The 18,120-nt window shown below is 42.2% G+C and overlaps 1 protein-coding gene and 1 long non-coding RNA gene across 10 annotated transcripts in view; one reads left to right on the forward strand and one right to left on the reverse strand.

Annotated features, from left to right (window-relative positions):
• The window catches only part of DNM3 (dynamin 3), a 170,357-nt gene that overhangs the window by 14,006 nt on the left and 138,231 nt on the right, over window positions 1–18,120 (reverse strand). For 4 of the 9 annotated variants that reach the window (XM_030279710.4, XM_072932880.1, XM_030279706.4 and 1 more), the window contains 4 exons: window positions 10,290–10,454; window positions 5,995–6,221; window positions 4,555–4,788; window positions 2,496–3,048 (listed from right to left, as the gene is read on the reverse strand). In XM_030279710.4, coding sequence (XP_030135570.2) covers window positions 2,943–3,048; window positions 4,555–4,788; window positions 5,995–6,221; window positions 10,290–10,454 — 732 coding nt within the window. In that variant the 3' untranslated portion in view covers window positions 2,496–2,942. Of the gene's footprint in view, window positions 1–2,495; window positions 3,049–3,434; window positions 3,591–4,554; window positions 4,789–5,994; window positions 6,222–10,289; window positions 10,455–18,120 lie in introns of those variants that run through there. The other 5 variants (XM_072932887.1, XM_072932881.1, XM_072932884.1 and 2 more) reach the window with 3 other exon arrangements.
• Window positions 10,465–17,792, forward strand: LOC121470327 (uncharacterized). Its single transcript, XR_012057184.1, has 2 exons — window positions 10,465–13,546; window positions 15,780–17,792. It is a non-coding gene; the product is annotated as an uncharacterized lncRNA (long non-coding RNA).

Raw genomic sequence — 18,120 nt, forward strand, 5'->3', positions numbered from 1 at the left:
CTAAGAGATAAGAGAAAATAAATGGAGTCTGCTGCTGCTCGAAGCTGCTGGCAGCAGAAGTAACATATTACTGGGTGTGCATTTCAACAAGAAATGTACATTAGACTGGTAACAAATTACACAGGGCTGTCCTCCCTCTGGGCAGAAATCTCAGAAATAATAACTGATATTCTCCTAAGTCATGTGATTTTGGGGTCCTCAGACAGGCAGAGTTGGAAACATACTGACTATAGAAGGGCAGTGTCCCCCCTGGGAGGGGCTCTGGCTTTGCCCACGTAGCTGTATATTCTTTTGATCACAGACATGAGATGCAGAATTAAATTAAATTATTCTTTGGCTTTCTTTTCTCCTGAGGGTCAGCAGGAATTTGAATTCCGTCCATGTAACACTTTTGTCTCTTTGCTTGCATGAAACAATCCTAATTGCAGACTATACTTTTTGAATATAACTTCTGCCAAAGATCCATTCAAAGAGGACAGAGAGCTGTGCTCTCCTACTTGGGTGTTCAGATTAAGATCATGCAAGTCAGCATGCAAACACTCTAAGGTGGGCTCTCACTCATCCTGCCAGAAGAATTTGGTGCAATGACTATTTGATTACAATTTATATTCCATTAAAAAATACAGTAGTAAGCTTTTAAGGCTGCACAGTCAAACTTTCAGGAGAAAGAAGATTCCCAGGATCAGGCAGGATAACTCTTCTGGCCTTATATGCCTATGCACTATGACAGATTTTATTCAGAGGATCATGTGCAATTTTTGCACAGAATCTCCTTATCATTCAATGCACAGGCTTAAGACATTTCATTAAAGAACTCTAATCCATAAAAATCCATCAGAGAAAACTTCATGAATGGTTGATATTTGGCAATCAAAGAGTTGAGTGGGAGCCTGTGGGCTGGGAGACATCAGGCAGTAATGCTTTCTGCTCTGCTCCTGAATTTGAAACTTTCTAACTGCAATTACTGTCAGGTAAAAGTACCTTTTTCTGCCAGTTTGGCAGAATTATGTAATGGTGGCTTATAAAGTAGCTTAGATTAGCACAGCAGGCGATAGAATTAGTCTTGGTGGCATAACAAAGGGGAGCTGCAGAACTGCCACCAGCCCTCGCCTGCTGGCTGGCTGTGGGTGGAATTATAAATTGTAGGGACAGCGTGTGAGCAGCACAACGTGAATTTTCTCTCCGTGACTTGTCTCATATGTAAAGACCAGCCCCAGCCCTGGGGAGCAGCCCCAGCCTGCCTGAGGGTGACACACATGCTCCAGGGTTTCACTCCTGTGGGGTCACCTTGGTCTCAGTGACTATCCAGGGCTGTGTTGGGAAAGCCCTGGTGAATCCACAGCAGCACTGCGGAGCAGGACACAGGGAAAAGGGCAGCACCCTTCAACCCCCACAAACGCCAGGGGCTCTGCTGCCAAGAGAAAAAACATTTCCAATTCCATTGTTTTCCTTGTGGCAAAGCTGAGATTCCCATTCAGGACATTTAAAAGCTAAAAATCAGGCATCCACAGCAGAACTTAAACTGGTCAAGATCAAGCTTTCCACACAGACAGGCAAACACACATCAGGGTGAGCTGAAGTGCTTCTAATGCCTGCCTAAAGCCATCCTACCAAAGCAAGCACACAGCTGCATTTTCTTTCAAAATACTACTGAAGCCTTTTAAGAGAGAGGGGGAATAATCCAGATTCTGGCAATGGGGAATACTTCACAAATCATATATGCTTTGGCATCAAGCCCTTAAAGCCAGGAGCATTTACTCGCAGGCTTTGCTGGGAGAGATCCACCCACCTCAAGTGGGATTAATTAAAAGAGGCATGTATCATGCAAATAGTTTCTGTTTCCTTACAGAAATATTCAGAGCACATAACCCAAACCAGCTTTAGAATCAGAGCGGAGCAGGGAAGAAAATTACTTCCTGCTCTCCTAACTCTTTTCCTTTCCCTGTACATTAAGGGAGGAACAGTGAGAAAATGCCGACAGCTCACCATTTCTGTACAATTTCTTTGAAAAATGCTAATAAAGTAGAAGAAAAAAAAACTTGTTTTCAAAGACAGAGGCTGTATCTCATAGTGAGGTGCCAAATTTTCCACATCAAAGGTGTGCTGATCTGCTCATTGGACAAGGACAGTCTTACCCCTGAAAATGATCTTTCTATCTGAAGGCAGAACAGGAGAATATGGAAATTTTGTATTGCTTCAGCCTGTCAGGATTTTCAGCTCCATGAAACAGGGACAGGGGCTGCAATAGAACACTCCTTTGGAAAGTGAGATAAACTTGAAAAGTACTACTTTCTTCTCAGGAAGCTAAACTATTTCCCTAGATAAGAGAGATCCCAACACTTCAAAGAATCGCTGCAGAAAATGGTGGTGGAACAGTCAGAGCACAGAGCCCCAGTTCAAAAATAAGTCACAGAGAAAGCTCAAGTTTCCACAAGAACTCTTCCTCAAAACTTTTTTTTTCCCTTTTAATATCTCAGACCCATTTTCTGAGTCAATTTCCTATGATCCTGCAAAGGCTGTTATTAAAACCAGACCAAGCGTAGCTGAAATTCCAGGGCTCAAAAGAAACATTTAATAGGCGCAGGAGCTGGCCACACTGTCCCCCTCAGGTGATTTCCCCTGCAGCCCCTTCCCTGGGATTTCCTCCCTCGCAGTTTAGTCAGCAGAAGAAACCTGAAGTTTCAGCAGAATGGCAAACCCTTCCTTCATTCTTTAGCAGTTGAGATTTTTTCTGTTTGAGGCTTTCATAGCTCTAAAAGAGAGAACTAGGATCTAGTCCAGAAGATGTGTATTGCAGATTATTTTTTTCCACAAAAACGTCAGGCAGTCTCACATTCGATTCTGTATCCAGCTACAGTATTTTAAAATCACTGACCTCCTTTATCCGCCACTGCTTTTCACGCCACCAGTGGTGGTCCCGAACTGAGTCGTTCCCAGGCTGCTTACCCATGTGTCTTTTGCGTGCTAGAAAATTCCTTTCTGGTCTCCATCCCACCTATCACTTTGGCATGAAGAAGATGGTCAGCAGGCATGCTCTTGGCAAGGCACCTGGGAAAGCAGCGTCCATGCACAACCACGGCGGGCAGGGGAAGGAGACGTGCAGGTTGTCAGGGCAGGGGACAGGAGCCATGGTTCTCTCTGGTGGCACAGCTGGCACAACTGCACCTCATCCCTGCATCCCATTGATTTGGCCTCTGATGGCACACAGGAAGCAGCAGGGCCAGCGCCCTTTGGCTCAGCCCCAGGCTCTCCCAGCAAGGGGCTGCTCCTTGGGCTCTTCCCTTCCAGCACAAAGTTTGGAAAGGCAATTCCAGGTTTCTCCCCAGTGGTCCCTGCTGCAAGCTACAGGATATCCACTAAGGTGAAAGAGTGTTTCATGGCCGGGCATTGATGCAACAATGCCCTTTTCATAGCAAATATATAAAAATACTTCATTCCTTTGATATACCTCATTTATTTATGCTTTCTATTATAAAGGGTAATTATATTATAAACACTGAGCCTTAAATTTAAGTTACTGACAACTACGACAGATCTCACCTATTTAAAAGAAAATTCTTCTCCAAAGCTTCTCTTCTCAATTACCATGTCTAAAATTGAAAATGTGCACATTTTATTTTTGTTCCTATTTAGCTGGTTCTTTTTTCCCCCCAAACTGTTAGTGCTTTCAATGTAACAGTTAATTTATCAAAAATGGAGAAACCCCTTTGTTCCAACATTGCTTTATCTTCCCACGCCTCTCATAATTTAGAAAGTTAATGAATCCCTCAGAATCAGAGGTTTTAATATATATATATATATATATATGTAAGTGATTATGTGTATTACATCATTATGAAAATAAACACGAAGGACATTCTATTCATATAACATATAAAAAAGCAGTTAATGCCATAGCAAATTATACAATATGCAAAGCTACTTTAAAAGGTCCTGATAAATGCAAAGCCCTGGGAAGGGAAGGAATTAATGCACTGAAGACAATCTTGTTCCTTAACTAATTGCTTGGTACCATATGATGTACTCTGTCTGACAATTACGGACTGTTTTCAACTGGCTGGAAATTAATGACTTTGCAGGGACAAGAATCAGACTCTTACCAGTTTCTTCCACTGGTTCTACAAGCATTGCTCTTGTTCTCTCCCAGGAGTGCCCCTGTTTCCTCTGGTGAGGGTTCAGAAGGGTGGAAGTGAGGAGCTGCCCCTCTCCTCGTGGGTGCAGGTGACCTCTCTCTCTCTCTCTCTCTCTCTGAGCCCTCATGAGGGTACAACACAACCAGAACTGGGGTTCTCAATATGAGCAAATCAGGGTCTTCCAACCAACTGATGAATTTTTTGAAATGAAAAGATCTTCCTATCTTTTCAAACAGGATATGTGCTAAAAAATGGTTCCATCAAACACCTTTGACTGTGCAGGGAATGCCCAGTTTTGCTTTCCTACAAGACTTTCTCAGCAGCAGCGCTCGCCTTCCCACCCATGGAGCAGTGCAGAGTCTGTCTGTCATGCCAGAGGGAGAGAGAACCATGCCACCACTAGGAACACCAAACTTCTTACCTTGGCACGCTGGGAGGAGCCCGGCTGGGCCGAGAGGGAACCTGGGGAGGTCCTCCATGGGCTTCAGCACTGGGAAATGGAGGCAGAGGTCCTGGGCGGAACGGGACCGGGGGAGCCCCCGACTGAGGGCCTGGAGAGGGGATGGCAGGAGCGGGTCCTCGGCCAGATAAAGGTCTGGTTGGGGGATTGTTCAGTGTAGGTCTCCTTGGAGTTGAAGGACTTGGAGGAGGTGATCTGGTGAAATATCAGAGATTTTAAAAGTTCAGTAAGGTAGGGGTGCAGGTTTTGGGTTTTCTTTGATGTATTGTATTTTACTTTAAACAATACTTAAGACTTACGACAGATGTTTTTTATTGGCATTTTCCTTTGCTGTCAATGTCAGAGGATCACATACAATTAAGACTCACATTTCCCACTGACAGCATACAAGCAAAGAGGTGAATAAAATGGCTTTTATTTTTCAAGTCCAAATAATGTTTTGTTAAGTGGAATTTCTAGGACATGGAGCCTGACATGCTGAATTATTGTAACAGCTTGCAAAAAGAGGCCAAGTGGATACACAACTGAGGTGACAGAAGCAGCTGCTATTTGAAGCATCAGAGAAGACTTAACTCCACTGGACAGTCTTTTGCAATGCAAATATCATGTCTGGTGCTCACATAAACATACCCACAGAATAGGTGGGTATGTTTATATATATATAAACATATTCCCACATTATATATGGGAATATTCCCGTATTATATATGGGAAAATGTTTTGATTTTCTTCATGGATGTCATTAACACCTGAAGGAGCATCTTCCCAAAACGACAGGATGGGAGGGAGCTCTTTATCTTGTTGGAACCCTGGTTACTGAGAATTTGAGACTTTCTGTGCTGACAGACTCTGACCCCCATGAGAGCACTGCATTTGACCTGAGGCCTTAGAGAAAGCTTCCAAAATGGAATGATAGCACTGGGATTATGGGTGTGGAGTTTGAACAGTAGTGTGTAATATCATACAGTAGAAAACTTACAGTTTAAGGTTTTAGAATATAGTAATATATATAAGACAGGATAGAAATTTTAAGACAGAAGCTAATCCTTCTTCACCTCCTTCTTCATGAGTTTGAGCAGTATGGTATAATTAAATAAAAAAGTCTGCATTGTGAGTCATGAGTAATTAGTTATTGAGTTAAAAGTAAAAATAATTTAAGTGTCATTTCTTTATTAGCCAGTTCACCCTTAAAAAGCCTTGTAGAAAAAGAAATACAACTCCATTTTTAGTTTGTTAGAGTGAACTCGCAGTTTATAAAACTGCAATAGAGATAAAAACTGATCAACAGCCAAACAAAAAAATACCATCTCACCCGTTTAATCCCAACCTTAACTAAAAAGAATCAAAGCCAGCGGTGGTGCCAGGCTGCCTGTGCTGAGGCAGTGACGTGAGGCTGCTGACCTGCGTGCCTGTTGCAGCCAGGAGTCGTCCACGGGCGGGGGAGCAGGGGTGGACACGGTGCTGGTGCTGATGTCGCCGATGATGGCCAGAGCCTCCTGCAGCGCCTGGTACATGCGCAGGGTCTCGTCCCGCCGCTGCGCCTGCTCTGCCGACTCCTCCATCAGAGTGTTCTGGTCCTCAGAAGAGTACAGGTGAGCCAGCAGCTCTGCATTGATAAATTCTTTTACCTGTTTTATCAGACAGAAAAAAAAATAATAATTCAAACTACCAAAGAAATAAACAAAAGTCTCTATGGAAAATACAATGCTGAACAAATATAGGGGGAGATCAATGGAAGAAGGAGATTTAATCAGTTTCTCCTACTACCTTACACCAGTTCTGCTGCAATTCTGCCTCTCTGAGGTGACACCTCTGCTTACAGTTCATTTCAAACAGGTTTCCCAACAGCTCCCAGGAGCCAGCTGGCATTTTGGGACATTTCTAAGGGCTGACTAGGAGGTAAATGGCAGTACCATCAGATATAAATTCCCCAGGGAATGGGAATTTTCAGGCTTTATGACATACCTGTCAATTACTTTCTTAGCAACAATTTACCCTACTGTAGACAGCGTCTTTAATTTCCAGCAAGTCTGTCAGATTCTGAATAACCCATCCACACACATTCAAACTGAAGGGAGAAGTCTCCAAGTAATCTAATTTACTATATTGATTTCCTGCTATGCCTGCGCTGGTTATGGAAACCTGGGCCACATTAAGAGACATAAAAAGCTAGAGGTACTCTGATTAAATAAGACTGTGGTAAATAGACCAACTGCTGACCTACTAAATCCTTGCATTTGAGACTTGTTGCTGTTCTGATCTATTTCTCATCTGGTGCTTTGCTCCATAAAGCTTTTTTGAGCTGGAGATACTGATGATAATACATTCCCAGGATTCTGATTACATAAACCCGAGCTCCGTTTGCCCATGGGTTTGTGCTAGTTCTGTGATTTAAAGCCTGACAGTGAGACTAAGGCAATGTTTGTGTTTAGACAAGGTCAGTGAGAGCAGTGAGCCAGCACAGCCATGGGACCCTTTCTGGTCACCAGCAACGAGGAGGCAGCCAGGACAGAGCTCAGAGGGAAACAACACCACATTGCCTGGGCTTGGCTGTCATTTCCCATTCACGTATGACAGGAGATGCACAAATTCTTAGCAAAGCCTGCAAAGTTTTTCCATGAGTTTCATGCTGTTTTCCAGTAGATGGTACTGATCAAGAGCCAGAGTACACTACTTTCCTCGTGATTGCCAAAAACTCCACATTAAAAACAGATATCATAGTTAAACAGCATCACATTCTGCTCGATGAAATGAGCATTTTAATGGCATCACTTCAAAAAAAGAAGTCCTAAAATTAGATTAAGACCAGAGCTGATTGTAAATGCATTGTTAAACCACAAATATCTGTTTGAAAAAAATCAGCCTGTGACAATTATAATGAGAAGTCCCTGTCTGTCACTGGCAGAGGATTTGAGTAAATCCCTGAACTCCTCTGGAAAGGGAAGACTGCTGTGTTAAGGATGGATCTTGAATCATCCTCCTGCCCTCCTGTGCTGTACTAGATAGAGAAAAATCTTCCACCAGAGCCATTTTCTCCAGCTTGGAAATGGAAGGGAAAGTGATGCTTACTCATGTTTGCTCCTTTCTGGAAAGCAGACTCACAGGAATGATTTAAAACATTTTCCTTCACAGACATCAGGCCTGCAGTCAAAGCTGAACCATAGCAAGCATCCAAATGCCAGTGCCCCAAATCTGCCCTGGCACTCTGAAATGGGGTAAGGAGGGTTTGAAACCTCCTCAGTGGGAAGAGAACACATGACACTGCCTCAAATGCAAACACAACCATTCCTTGACCTGCAGTTTGGCAGTAAGAGTCCTCTGGAGTTTTTCTCCTCAGCTGAGATCACTATCAGCATACACTGTTTATGGAGCATACACTGACTACTCTTAAGACCACCCCTCTTGTATAGTCCAGGATACCAAGGCACCATGAAACACAAATTTGTGTATGTGTTTTTTGTTTGGGCATGTTTAAATTGGTAATGGTAACTCAATGCAGTTCTGTGTGGTAAATGTATTTTCTTTTAAGGTAATCAACATCCACCCTAGGGGAAGAACAAGGGATGAACTTGGAATACAGTAATCTAAGCTTAGGCCCCAAAATATGCTCAGGGACAGTATGTAATTATTTTCTGTACACTGAGTTTGAATCTGATATTTTCCTTGAATTGTAAGTACTTGTTTATGGGCCCACAAAGTGGAAAGGAAGTTCTAGGAAAACTTGGGAGGTTGCAATTGTCATGGAAACAAATTCCTTGGGATCAATTTGTTTCCAGAGTTTTGGAGGCAACATGATGGGGTAGCAGAAAATACAGAATAAGTTCATTAAGGGGAAGGGAAAGTGTTTTCACTTAACTCCTGGTGGATGGGTTGGACTTCTGAATATTCCAAGGAACACACACACAACTTCACAGGACCCACCTTCCATCACAGTTCCACTCCTTTCCAGATCTTTGCACAACCCTTTGGCAGGGCTCAGCACTCTTGATTCAACCATTTCTTTCTCTTTTCAATAGCCCTGATTTTTAAAAATTGCTATTTTACCTATTGTTTTCAATATGTTCATTTAACTGCTTATGCTGTACAGAAAGAAATTCATTAATGCTTCTAGTGTCATTCTTCACAGTTCTTTAAAATGTTTGAATTCTTTGCCACAAATTTAACTCTAGGGTGGAGGTGTAGACCTCAGCTCACCTGGAAGCCCAAATGCAGCTTGGGACTATGAGGTCAGCTGAAAGGTCGGTGATATTTTAAGTGTGTGGTTTCAGTGTGCCAGCCTGGCAGGCTTTATCAGTGTCACCAACAGCTGATGAGACTGAAAGCACAAAATCTCACAGTAATCTACTTCTGAGGGATGCCTAACTTCAGAGACCCCTAAACAATTCCAGATGAGGAGGTGAGTGGCAGAAAATTTAATGTAAGCTTTCAAAAGCAACTGCTCACTGAGCTCTGCTGTTTATGAAATGAAAGCTAAACCCCAGCCTTTCCAAGGGCACTGGAGATAGGCTAAGTCAAAGCAGTGAGCTGCTAGCAATGATCTGGAAAGAGCAGTGGGGACACACACTCAACTTCTGAAGTCTAGAGCATGGCTGATTTCCAGAAAAAAAAAAAAGGCACTTTCATTGTTCCCATGTTTTTTTGTAAAAACTCACTCATGACTAGAGCATTACTTAGATTCTGACTCCCCTAAACATGAAGAAATTTAATGAAAAATCTCTTGCCCTCATGCAAAAATTCTGCTCATATTAAATGTACCAGGAAATCCCACTGAAATTTCCTGTCCAACCACCTAACTCTTAAGTGCAACACAAATTCCACAGGGCTAATGAAATCCATCAGATGAAGGCTAGAGGTGGCTCTGAGTCAAAAGTAAGTGCTACCTTCTAATCACATTTGCCTCACAGCATGTTGCACTGGTAAAGGCTGACTGGTTTGATGACCTCTCAGAAATGGTGCTGCTCTGAACTAGCAGGGGCTGTGTGGGTCCCATCAGTAATTTGTATGGCAGCAGTGGCACTAATATTAAACTTAGTTTTCAACAAGGTCCATTCAGAACTCTGCCAGGATGTGAAGGCTGAGATCCCACTGCAGTGGAAAAACAACAGTATCTCCAAGACGTTTTTTTAACCAAATAATCTTCAGATCTAAGAAAGACACACACAATAAATCAACCAACCACATCTGCTTATCTAAACAACAGTGTCTGAAGCTTCCAGATTTATTCCTTGAAAATAGAAACCTGAAAATATAAAGAAACCCAAACAAAATAAGAACTGCTTTATGAAGCCTGACAAAGGCCTGCTGATGGAAAATCAAGAAAGCACAACTGTGCTCTACCACTTTCAGAGGCTGCCCACACAAAGCTCCCAATTCCTTTTCCTCTTCTGTCAAAAGCAAGACATCAAATAAAAACCAAAACAAAACCACCTTGATTTACCTTTAAATAATATCTTCTGTTCTGATTAATATGTAAATGAATTCCTTAGGATTTTGGGATAAGCACTCAAGGCAGTGTGCCAACCTTCGAGAAGGCTGCAGAACTTCCAAGTACTATGGAATATTGGAATATTTTGTCTACGAGTGCGACATTAATTCTTCTCTTTAGTACCTGCTGTTGCTGCTGTGTTCCAGAGGTGTGTTTGAGAGTGAGAGACTGACAGACGCTAAACTAATTTAGAAGCATGGCTGCTACTTACATTATTGATCATGAGGTGCATGATTGTTTTCGGGATCAGATCTCGGATACATTTGTTAATAATAGACATGTAGGAGTCCACAAGATTTCGAATTGTCTCCACTTGTCTTTCCAGCTGGGGATCCATTGAAAAATTATCTGCTTGGCCATTCTCTTCAGTTTCAGTCTACAAAGGAAAAAAAAAGCCTTTGAGATTGCAGTAAACTTGAAATGCATTGGGGGAAAAACCCCTGGACTTACACTGTAGTAATCCAGCAACATAACTCAGACAAAGACTATCCACAGGTTAAAATATGAAGTCTTGGCTTGTTTAACATTAGTGTTCAGCATCATGAAATTTGGACCTTTAAAGTTTAATGCTAAATGAGACCTTCTGCACAAAGCACATGTATGTATTTCCACAAAAATTTGTAATTTTATGTTAAAGAAAGTTTTCAGACAAAGATGCACGGTAGTAAATATCACACCAAAACATTATTCCAGCTCACTTACTGCAATACTTATTATCAAATCTTTTACCATTCACATTCAGCCAGCTGGACCTATGCAAGAAAACAGCATCAGAAGTCTGGATTTTGAATATTATCCTTCTGTGGGTTAAACCCACCCTTGTTATTTGAGGCTGACTACTTTGTGACAAATTTTGCAGTTCAGTCTCAGACTTGTTAGATGTGAATAGCACCTATATAAACAAAGGGTTTATAAAAGATAACAGCAAAAGCATCATTGCTTCCAATGCCTAAGGCTGGATTATATATTTGAGGTCTCTTTTTCATTGGATAGAAGAAAACTTCTTTGTATGTCAACAGCTGACCCAATTAAATACCAGGAACTTTAACTGGAAGCTAAAAGGCCTATACTTTGCTTCAGTCTGGCCTGTATAAATATAGGAAAACCTAAAGAAAAACAGTAACCTTTTGGTGAAAATCAAACTGCTGTTTGAAGCTCAAAGATGCCAAAAGAATGGAATTTCTACCCAGAGAGTACAAAGAACAACTGTCCCCAAACTCTGATATCAAACTTCTCCCTGAAAACAACTGCCAGAGGATTAATAGCACCAACTATAAAATCTAAATCTGTTCTGTGGATACCTAGAAGCATAAAACCATAGAATCACAAAGTGCTTGGGGCTGGAAGGGGCCTTGCAGCTCATGCTGTTCCAACCCTCCTTGCAGGCAGGGACACCTCCCACCACACCAGGCTGCTCAGTGCCCCATCCAACCTGGCCCTGGACATGAGGAACACGAAGAAACAAAGCACTTGCAACAACGAAGAAGCCAATAAGGAGAACAAGTTACGTATCAGCCAGAGCCCTGCCAGCACAATTCCATTTACAACAGAGCTTTTAGCTAAAATTGGCACATGGCTGGTGCTTTAAAGATTTCTGGAGCAGCAGAGATCAGTATCAAACCCACCAGTGAAAGGCCATTAGTGCTAAATATGCAAACATGTCACCAAAGAGGCTTCTCCCTGCAGGAAACTGGGCCAAGAAGGGATTCCTGGTTTCACGTCCCAGTGCAGAGTCTGCTTCTGCTCACGCAGCATTGACAGGTAGAGCACTTGTAACCTTTTAAACTACAGCTTGGTCAGTCCAGGCTAAAGGCAACGGCATGTTTGTGATGTGTTAAGTTCTAGTTTTGTTATGAAATAAGACCCAATGTACCATTTAGAAACAAAACCGAGTGTTTGTTAAAGAACTTTCAAAAGTACGGGTGAATTACTGGAAAAGCAGCTGATCTTTAAAAACAATTAACTGTACTTCCTAAAAATCTTGTGACTGTGGAGGACACTGAAAGGGCTCTTGATGAAAACAGGGTTTTCAATGTTGTAATATTGGTAGACACTACCTTAAAAACCTTAATCTTTTGGTTAATAAACTGCATGTAGCCAAAAGTCACAGCGCAAAGACTATTTTCCTTAGCCTCCATGTCTAAAGAAAAACTAATGGTAATTTTCCCTGTGAAATACCAAATAAATAAAAAATCATACATCTCTCATATATCTGCATATTTGAGCCAAGTAACTGCAGAACAAAAATTCCCCCTTCCCAGTTCCCCTGTATTTGACATCTGTTCTCTTTCTTTTCTTCTTTGCTGTCTATATAAAGTGCAGTTTGTTCATGTATTTTTTTCCTTTTATTTTTTTCACTCTTTAAATTACAGATTGCAATAAGATTCTTAACTGGCTAAGCAGCAAAGTGACAGATGTTTATCATTATCCTCATCAAGAGAATATAAAGTAAAAATAGTAATTTGTCTCTGATCTTTAAGGCAAAGGGTAATAGTCTCTTGTTTGAAACTGTAACAGAGCTGACTTCATACTGTTGATTTATTTTCTCTGAAATCAAAAAATATCAATCTTTCATGACTTTGCAGTAATTTATTATGAAAGCTTCTGGCCATAGTATTCCTAATGATTTGATGTCCCAACTGAAGGCTTTTCATGCCAGAAACCCTCTTGTTTGCATCGCATCATGCAGATGGAAATCTGCTTCCAGCAGGTTTCTGTGCCCTCCAGGACACCTCCAAGCATTAGAAAGCTTTCTTTGCTCAGCTGCCTCAGCTCTGTGCCAACAGCAGCAGCCAGAAATGAGGTTGCCTGGTGAGGCTGGGCATCCCAAGTGACAGAGATGCCCTATTCCACCTCCAAGTCGTTCTTTCACCGCAGCTTTTGTCTCTCTGAGCCTCACAGTGATCCCACCTCCAGTGCAGCTCATCCCTCAGCCCAAGCCCCTGCCCCTGTTTTTCACAGCATGGCTCCTGCTCAGTGAGTAAACCCAAAGCAGAACAAGAGAGCAAACCCCCCCAGCTCTCTGCCACTGCTAACAGCATGGCCAAGCTGAGCAGGAAGGAAGAACAAAGAAGGTGCAAACAGCTTTCCATGCCTTCTTTCCCAGCAGCCAAGGCAGCCCCAGTCCTTTCAGCTCCTCATCCCCAAGCCAGAACTCACAAGTTCCAGCACCAAGTGTTAAGCAACAGCACATGAATCTGGACTAGGTTTTTAGTCAGTTGTCTCTTGCTTAATGCTGCTATTAATTGTTGACAGGAATGGAATATTGCTACTTCAACGGAATGCAAGTGCAATTACTTTAGAGTTCTGCAAACCTCCAACAAAGAAAGCTAAGGAAGAAGCGAGAGTGCTAAAAAACAGGTAAAGGAAATTAATTCATCTGGGAAAACTCTAAATGAGAGTATGTGATGGAAACACGCCAAGGCTACAAAGAAGCAACAGGTGAAAAAAAACGCATCTGAAGAGAAGGTAAGGTGGGAGCCAGGGGGGTGCTTTCATATATCCTTTTACACACCCACAGACATCCTTCCTTTCTGCTCCCTGCACCAAAGCTATTGATCCCTTGCACTCTGCTGTTAGTCTCACCTGTCCTTCAGAAGCTGCTCTGTGATCCCTCCATAAAAAGGTGCTACTGAAACCCAGGGTACACCACTGCTGCTCTCCAGCTTCCCTGCATTCACACACCTTCTGTACTAAGAATGTGTTAAGGATTAACTCATGTGTCATACAAGAGCAGACTAAAAACTGCCTGTGAAATCCAAACCACTTAAGTTTGTGGGAATTTTACTGCTGGCTGCAGTGGGAATAGGATTTCATCGTTTCTACCAGAAATGTTATCAATTTTCTGAAGATTGTGGACTCTCTGCTGCAAGAGGAATGATTTAGTGTGGTACTGGGGATGCAGGCATGAGGAACTGTGTGCAATCCAAAACAAAGGAGTAATACCTTAGGATATCAGGGTTATTCTTCTGATTGTAGAAATTATAAGCAAGTTCAAGAATGTCCCAAGGAAACAATGAAAAGTGATTCCTTTTGAAATTCACAGCAAAACTGGTTAATACACTGAAAACAGTCCTGAGCTGGCCACACAGAGAGAGCAATACTTCTAATTTCCATGATTTCATTACATTCAGGGCAGCTGCCAGCGTATTTAAGAATGTCTTGTATAACATTCCTGATGTCAGTTCCAAGAAGGAGCATTTGTCTGGCATTTTCATTAGAGAAGTGTATCAACCAATTTTCTGTAATCAAAAAGGCATTCTATTAACAGTGACCAAGAGGAAGCAGACTGGAAGGTGACTGACTCAAGGGTAAAAATCAGAGCAGCAGCAAAGCAATGCTCTGTGCAATACGAAATATGTCCTTGGCTGCAGAAATTGCTCATTTAAAAGCTCTTTCAGCTCTTTCATTTACAGTTCCAGGTTCATAACAACAACAACCACCTGAGAATTAATTATTCCAGCCAGGCTGCATTTATGTTTTAATTCACAGCTGCTGAAAATACACATAAAATCTATTTTATGTATCCCTGTCCAAGTAAGTTTTTTTTTTAATGCACCAACACTCAGCACACTGCAGTTGTCCTAAGCCCCCTTGCTTTAACCTAAATCTTTACAATTGGTTCTCTCTTCATTGCAGTTTGATGCTGGCTATATAATTTAGCTAAGATCCTCTCAGCTGTACATAGCGTGCCTTTTGCCAGAGGACTGCTGAAACCACATGATGGCTTCACACAGTGAGGTTTTCTTACTGGAAGGAACCACAAGTAAATGACAATACATTACTTTTGTGCATTTACAACAAAGCGAGCAGCAGAAAAAGAACACTTCCCGGGTAGCTTGGAAGCTGTCCTTTTCCCTCACAGAGGGTGACTTTGCCACTCTCTTCCATGCTTTCAGCATGTTCTGACTTTGTGCTGCTGTTCCCTTTACTGAGCCACCCACAGGCTGCCCCTTTCAGCTGCTATGCCTTCATTAGCAGCCTGGAACTGCTCTGAGCAGACGTTCTGATCTGGCTTTCCCTCACACACAGCATCTCTCTCACTTCATAACCCCGAGAGGGATGAGACACCCTAGTGCAGTTTGGTTCACATGTATTTCACTCTCTGGATTAGCTTAAACCATCACTTACTCTGATTCTTTTCTGTGGTTACAGAATTGCCCAGTACAGACCATGAGCTAAATTCTCCTGCTGAATGCACGCACTGCTCCCCAGGTACCTCCATGGCTTTAACCATCCCAAACACTCCCAGGCTGGCAGGCTCTCTCCCTGCCTTATTCCACAGAGAAGCTGATTTGGAACTGTGAGACTGAGAGGAATGATTACCAGAGGTATTACCAGAACTCCAAGAAGTCTGGACTTACTTTCATCTCACAGTTGATAACTGATCATGGCAAACCAATCCAATCTTCTTCTAGAGCAGGGATTAGGATCTTATGGGTATTAACACAGATACCACACATCTCAGACCTCAGTAAAGCTTTATGACACAATCTCAAGTGACATTCTCATTAGTGGAAGTGTGCTTTCCCTGCACTTACTGCTTGGATGCTCATTGCCATAGAAAAGCTGTCCATGGCTCACTGACAAAGTGGAGAACTGTATCAAAGGGACTTTCCTATGGAATGTGGTTTTTAATGTGCTCATTAAAGTCTTAATGCTCAGGATGGTGGTTTATAGCCTGCATTTTTTACATGTACAGATGAGAAGAAACTGGAAGAGAATTTGAACAAGTTAGATGACAGGACTGGAGTTCACAATGACCCAGAGAAACAGGTTCAAAATCTAGGTGAGTTCATTATGAATAGAAAGAATTTGACTTCACAGATTCTCCTGAGTTGGAAGGGACCCACAGGGATCATCAAGTCCAACTCCTGGCCCTGTACAGGACACCCCAAGAATCCTACCATGGGGTTCCTTAGGCAGGAATAAATCACTTATATGTGAGAATGGAGCAGTTCAGCAGAAAAGGAGCTGTGTCCACAGTGCAATATAAACACAACCTGAGTCAATAATGTCTTGCTATTATACAATCATTACAAGAATTGTGCATCCAGTGCTGCTTATCACACCAGCAGAAATTTAAGGAACATTTTGAGAGTGTTCACATGAAGCCATTGAACATGGTTCAGGGCTCTGTAAAATATTGCCTGAAGGGTAAAGGTAAGATAAGTTGGGACTGATGAGTTCAAAAGATATCACTTGTGGAAAGGTAGAGATGAGCATCTTTGCAGACAGCAGAAGATGTCAAATAAATATTTGGACATAGTTTTATGGTAAGAACAGTGAAGCACAGTAATAGATGGACTAGGAGAGCTTGCAAATCTCTTCCAAGGATTAGAGCAGCATCCCTCAGAAAATACCTAGGTACAGAGACTTTTCCTTGAGGAAAATAAATAGGCAACATCTCACATCCCTTCCATTAGCAGGTGCTACTGGGTGCAAAGTGATGTGAAATTGCCCACAACACTGCAACAAGAACAGGGATTTCTGAAAAACAAACAAACAAACAAACAAACAAACAAAAACCTAAAAATTACAGTATCTCCTACTTTTTGTTCTACACAAAAATCAAGTAAAAAATAAAACCTTGCTGTGAATAGCTTTCTCCCCTCAAAGAATGTGCACTCCAATTTCACCATTTGCTGCCATGTACGTCTCTCACACAAAGGACTTTTACATAACCCTCCCTACACTGCAAGTTTTGACTGGGGGCCAACAGCTGCTTCATGCCTTTCAGAACAGACTGCTGGACAAGCAAAAGCAGAAAGAGGCTGGCATAAGGAAAACAGCACCTTTGTTTATAAAACAAATACTACTGTGGAATTTGCAAACTTTTCAGTCAAAGAATTTCCTTGTCATAACAACACATGAAGTGCCCCATATTTATAAGAGCACATTAGAAAAAAAATCTAGGATTTGAGATACTATTGGCATGGGATTTGCTATTATTTCAATGTAGAAGGATGACTGTGGATATTGGGAAGTCACAAACATGGTGAGTTACCCTGGAATTCAAGTCATGATGGTGATGACTCGAAGTGCAACGATTGGCCCAGATGATGTTCAGGCTAAAATGCATTGTGGATTTGTTTCCAGATGCATGAAACACATTCCCAGAGCCTGATCCAGCAGTGGCCATTAGCTGTGAGGGGAACAGGATCATCTGCTGTGAAAGGAGGCAATCAATGGGTGGAGGCATCAGCCGGACATGTCAGGATTAAAGGATTAAAGCTACTGGCTCTGGTATGCAGTCCCCTAAGAACCAAAACAAATACAAATCCCAGCGTTTCTACCAAAGCGGATGAAAACAGAAATGAAGAAAATTAGTCATCCACTAGGCTGATCAGGGAAGTATTAACAAGAAGACTGAAATCACACCTTGCCCCTCTTCTCTGTTATTTACCTCCCTTAGCAGTAACCATGCAAGAGAGGGTCACAAACAAAATTCTCCTTATTCCAGCAACAGTGCACAAGGTTCTGCTGAAGGATTCCTTTAGGAGCAAGGGATTTTCTTATTTTCAAGATGAAAATGGGGGCAAGCAAGTGCTCAGTGCACGGACAGGGGCTGAGTGAAATACTTTGGCTGAGGTAACATGTTTAAAGTGAAGCTTACAACTTAACGTATCTAAGAGTTGCACATTTTTCACCAAACGTGATCATTTTATTGGTAGGTACCCAGAATAAGGAATTAAAATCATAATTCTGTTTTAAATGAATCCTGTACTGAACTCCTATTCCGTGGTCCCTCCTCAGTTGTTCCAGCTGAGGTGGTAACTTCTGGACACTCAGCAGCCTGGCTGAAGTAAGTGTGACTAGAGGAGGAGGAGGAGAAGGAAGAAGAGGAGGAGGAGGAGGAGGAGGAGGAGGGGAGGAGGAAGAGGAGGAAGAGGAGGGGAGGAGGGCAGCAGATCCCTGTGCAGATCCCTGTGCAAGCCGGAGGGAGGGGCTTGGAGGGGCCTCGCAGTGGGAGAGCTCTGCACAGCATCCAGTGCCAGGCTCTATAAATTCCAACCTTGTCTTTTATTTTTACTTGATCTAAT

The sequence above is a fragment of the Taeniopygia guttata genome, chromosome 8 (assembly GCF_048771995.1).
Source record: "Taeniopygia guttata chromosome 8, bTaeGut7.mat, whole genome shotgun sequence".
In the NCBI taxonomy this organism is placed as follows: domain Eukaryota; kingdom Metazoa; phylum Chordata; class Aves; order Passeriformes; family Estrildidae; genus Taeniopygia; species Taeniopygia guttata.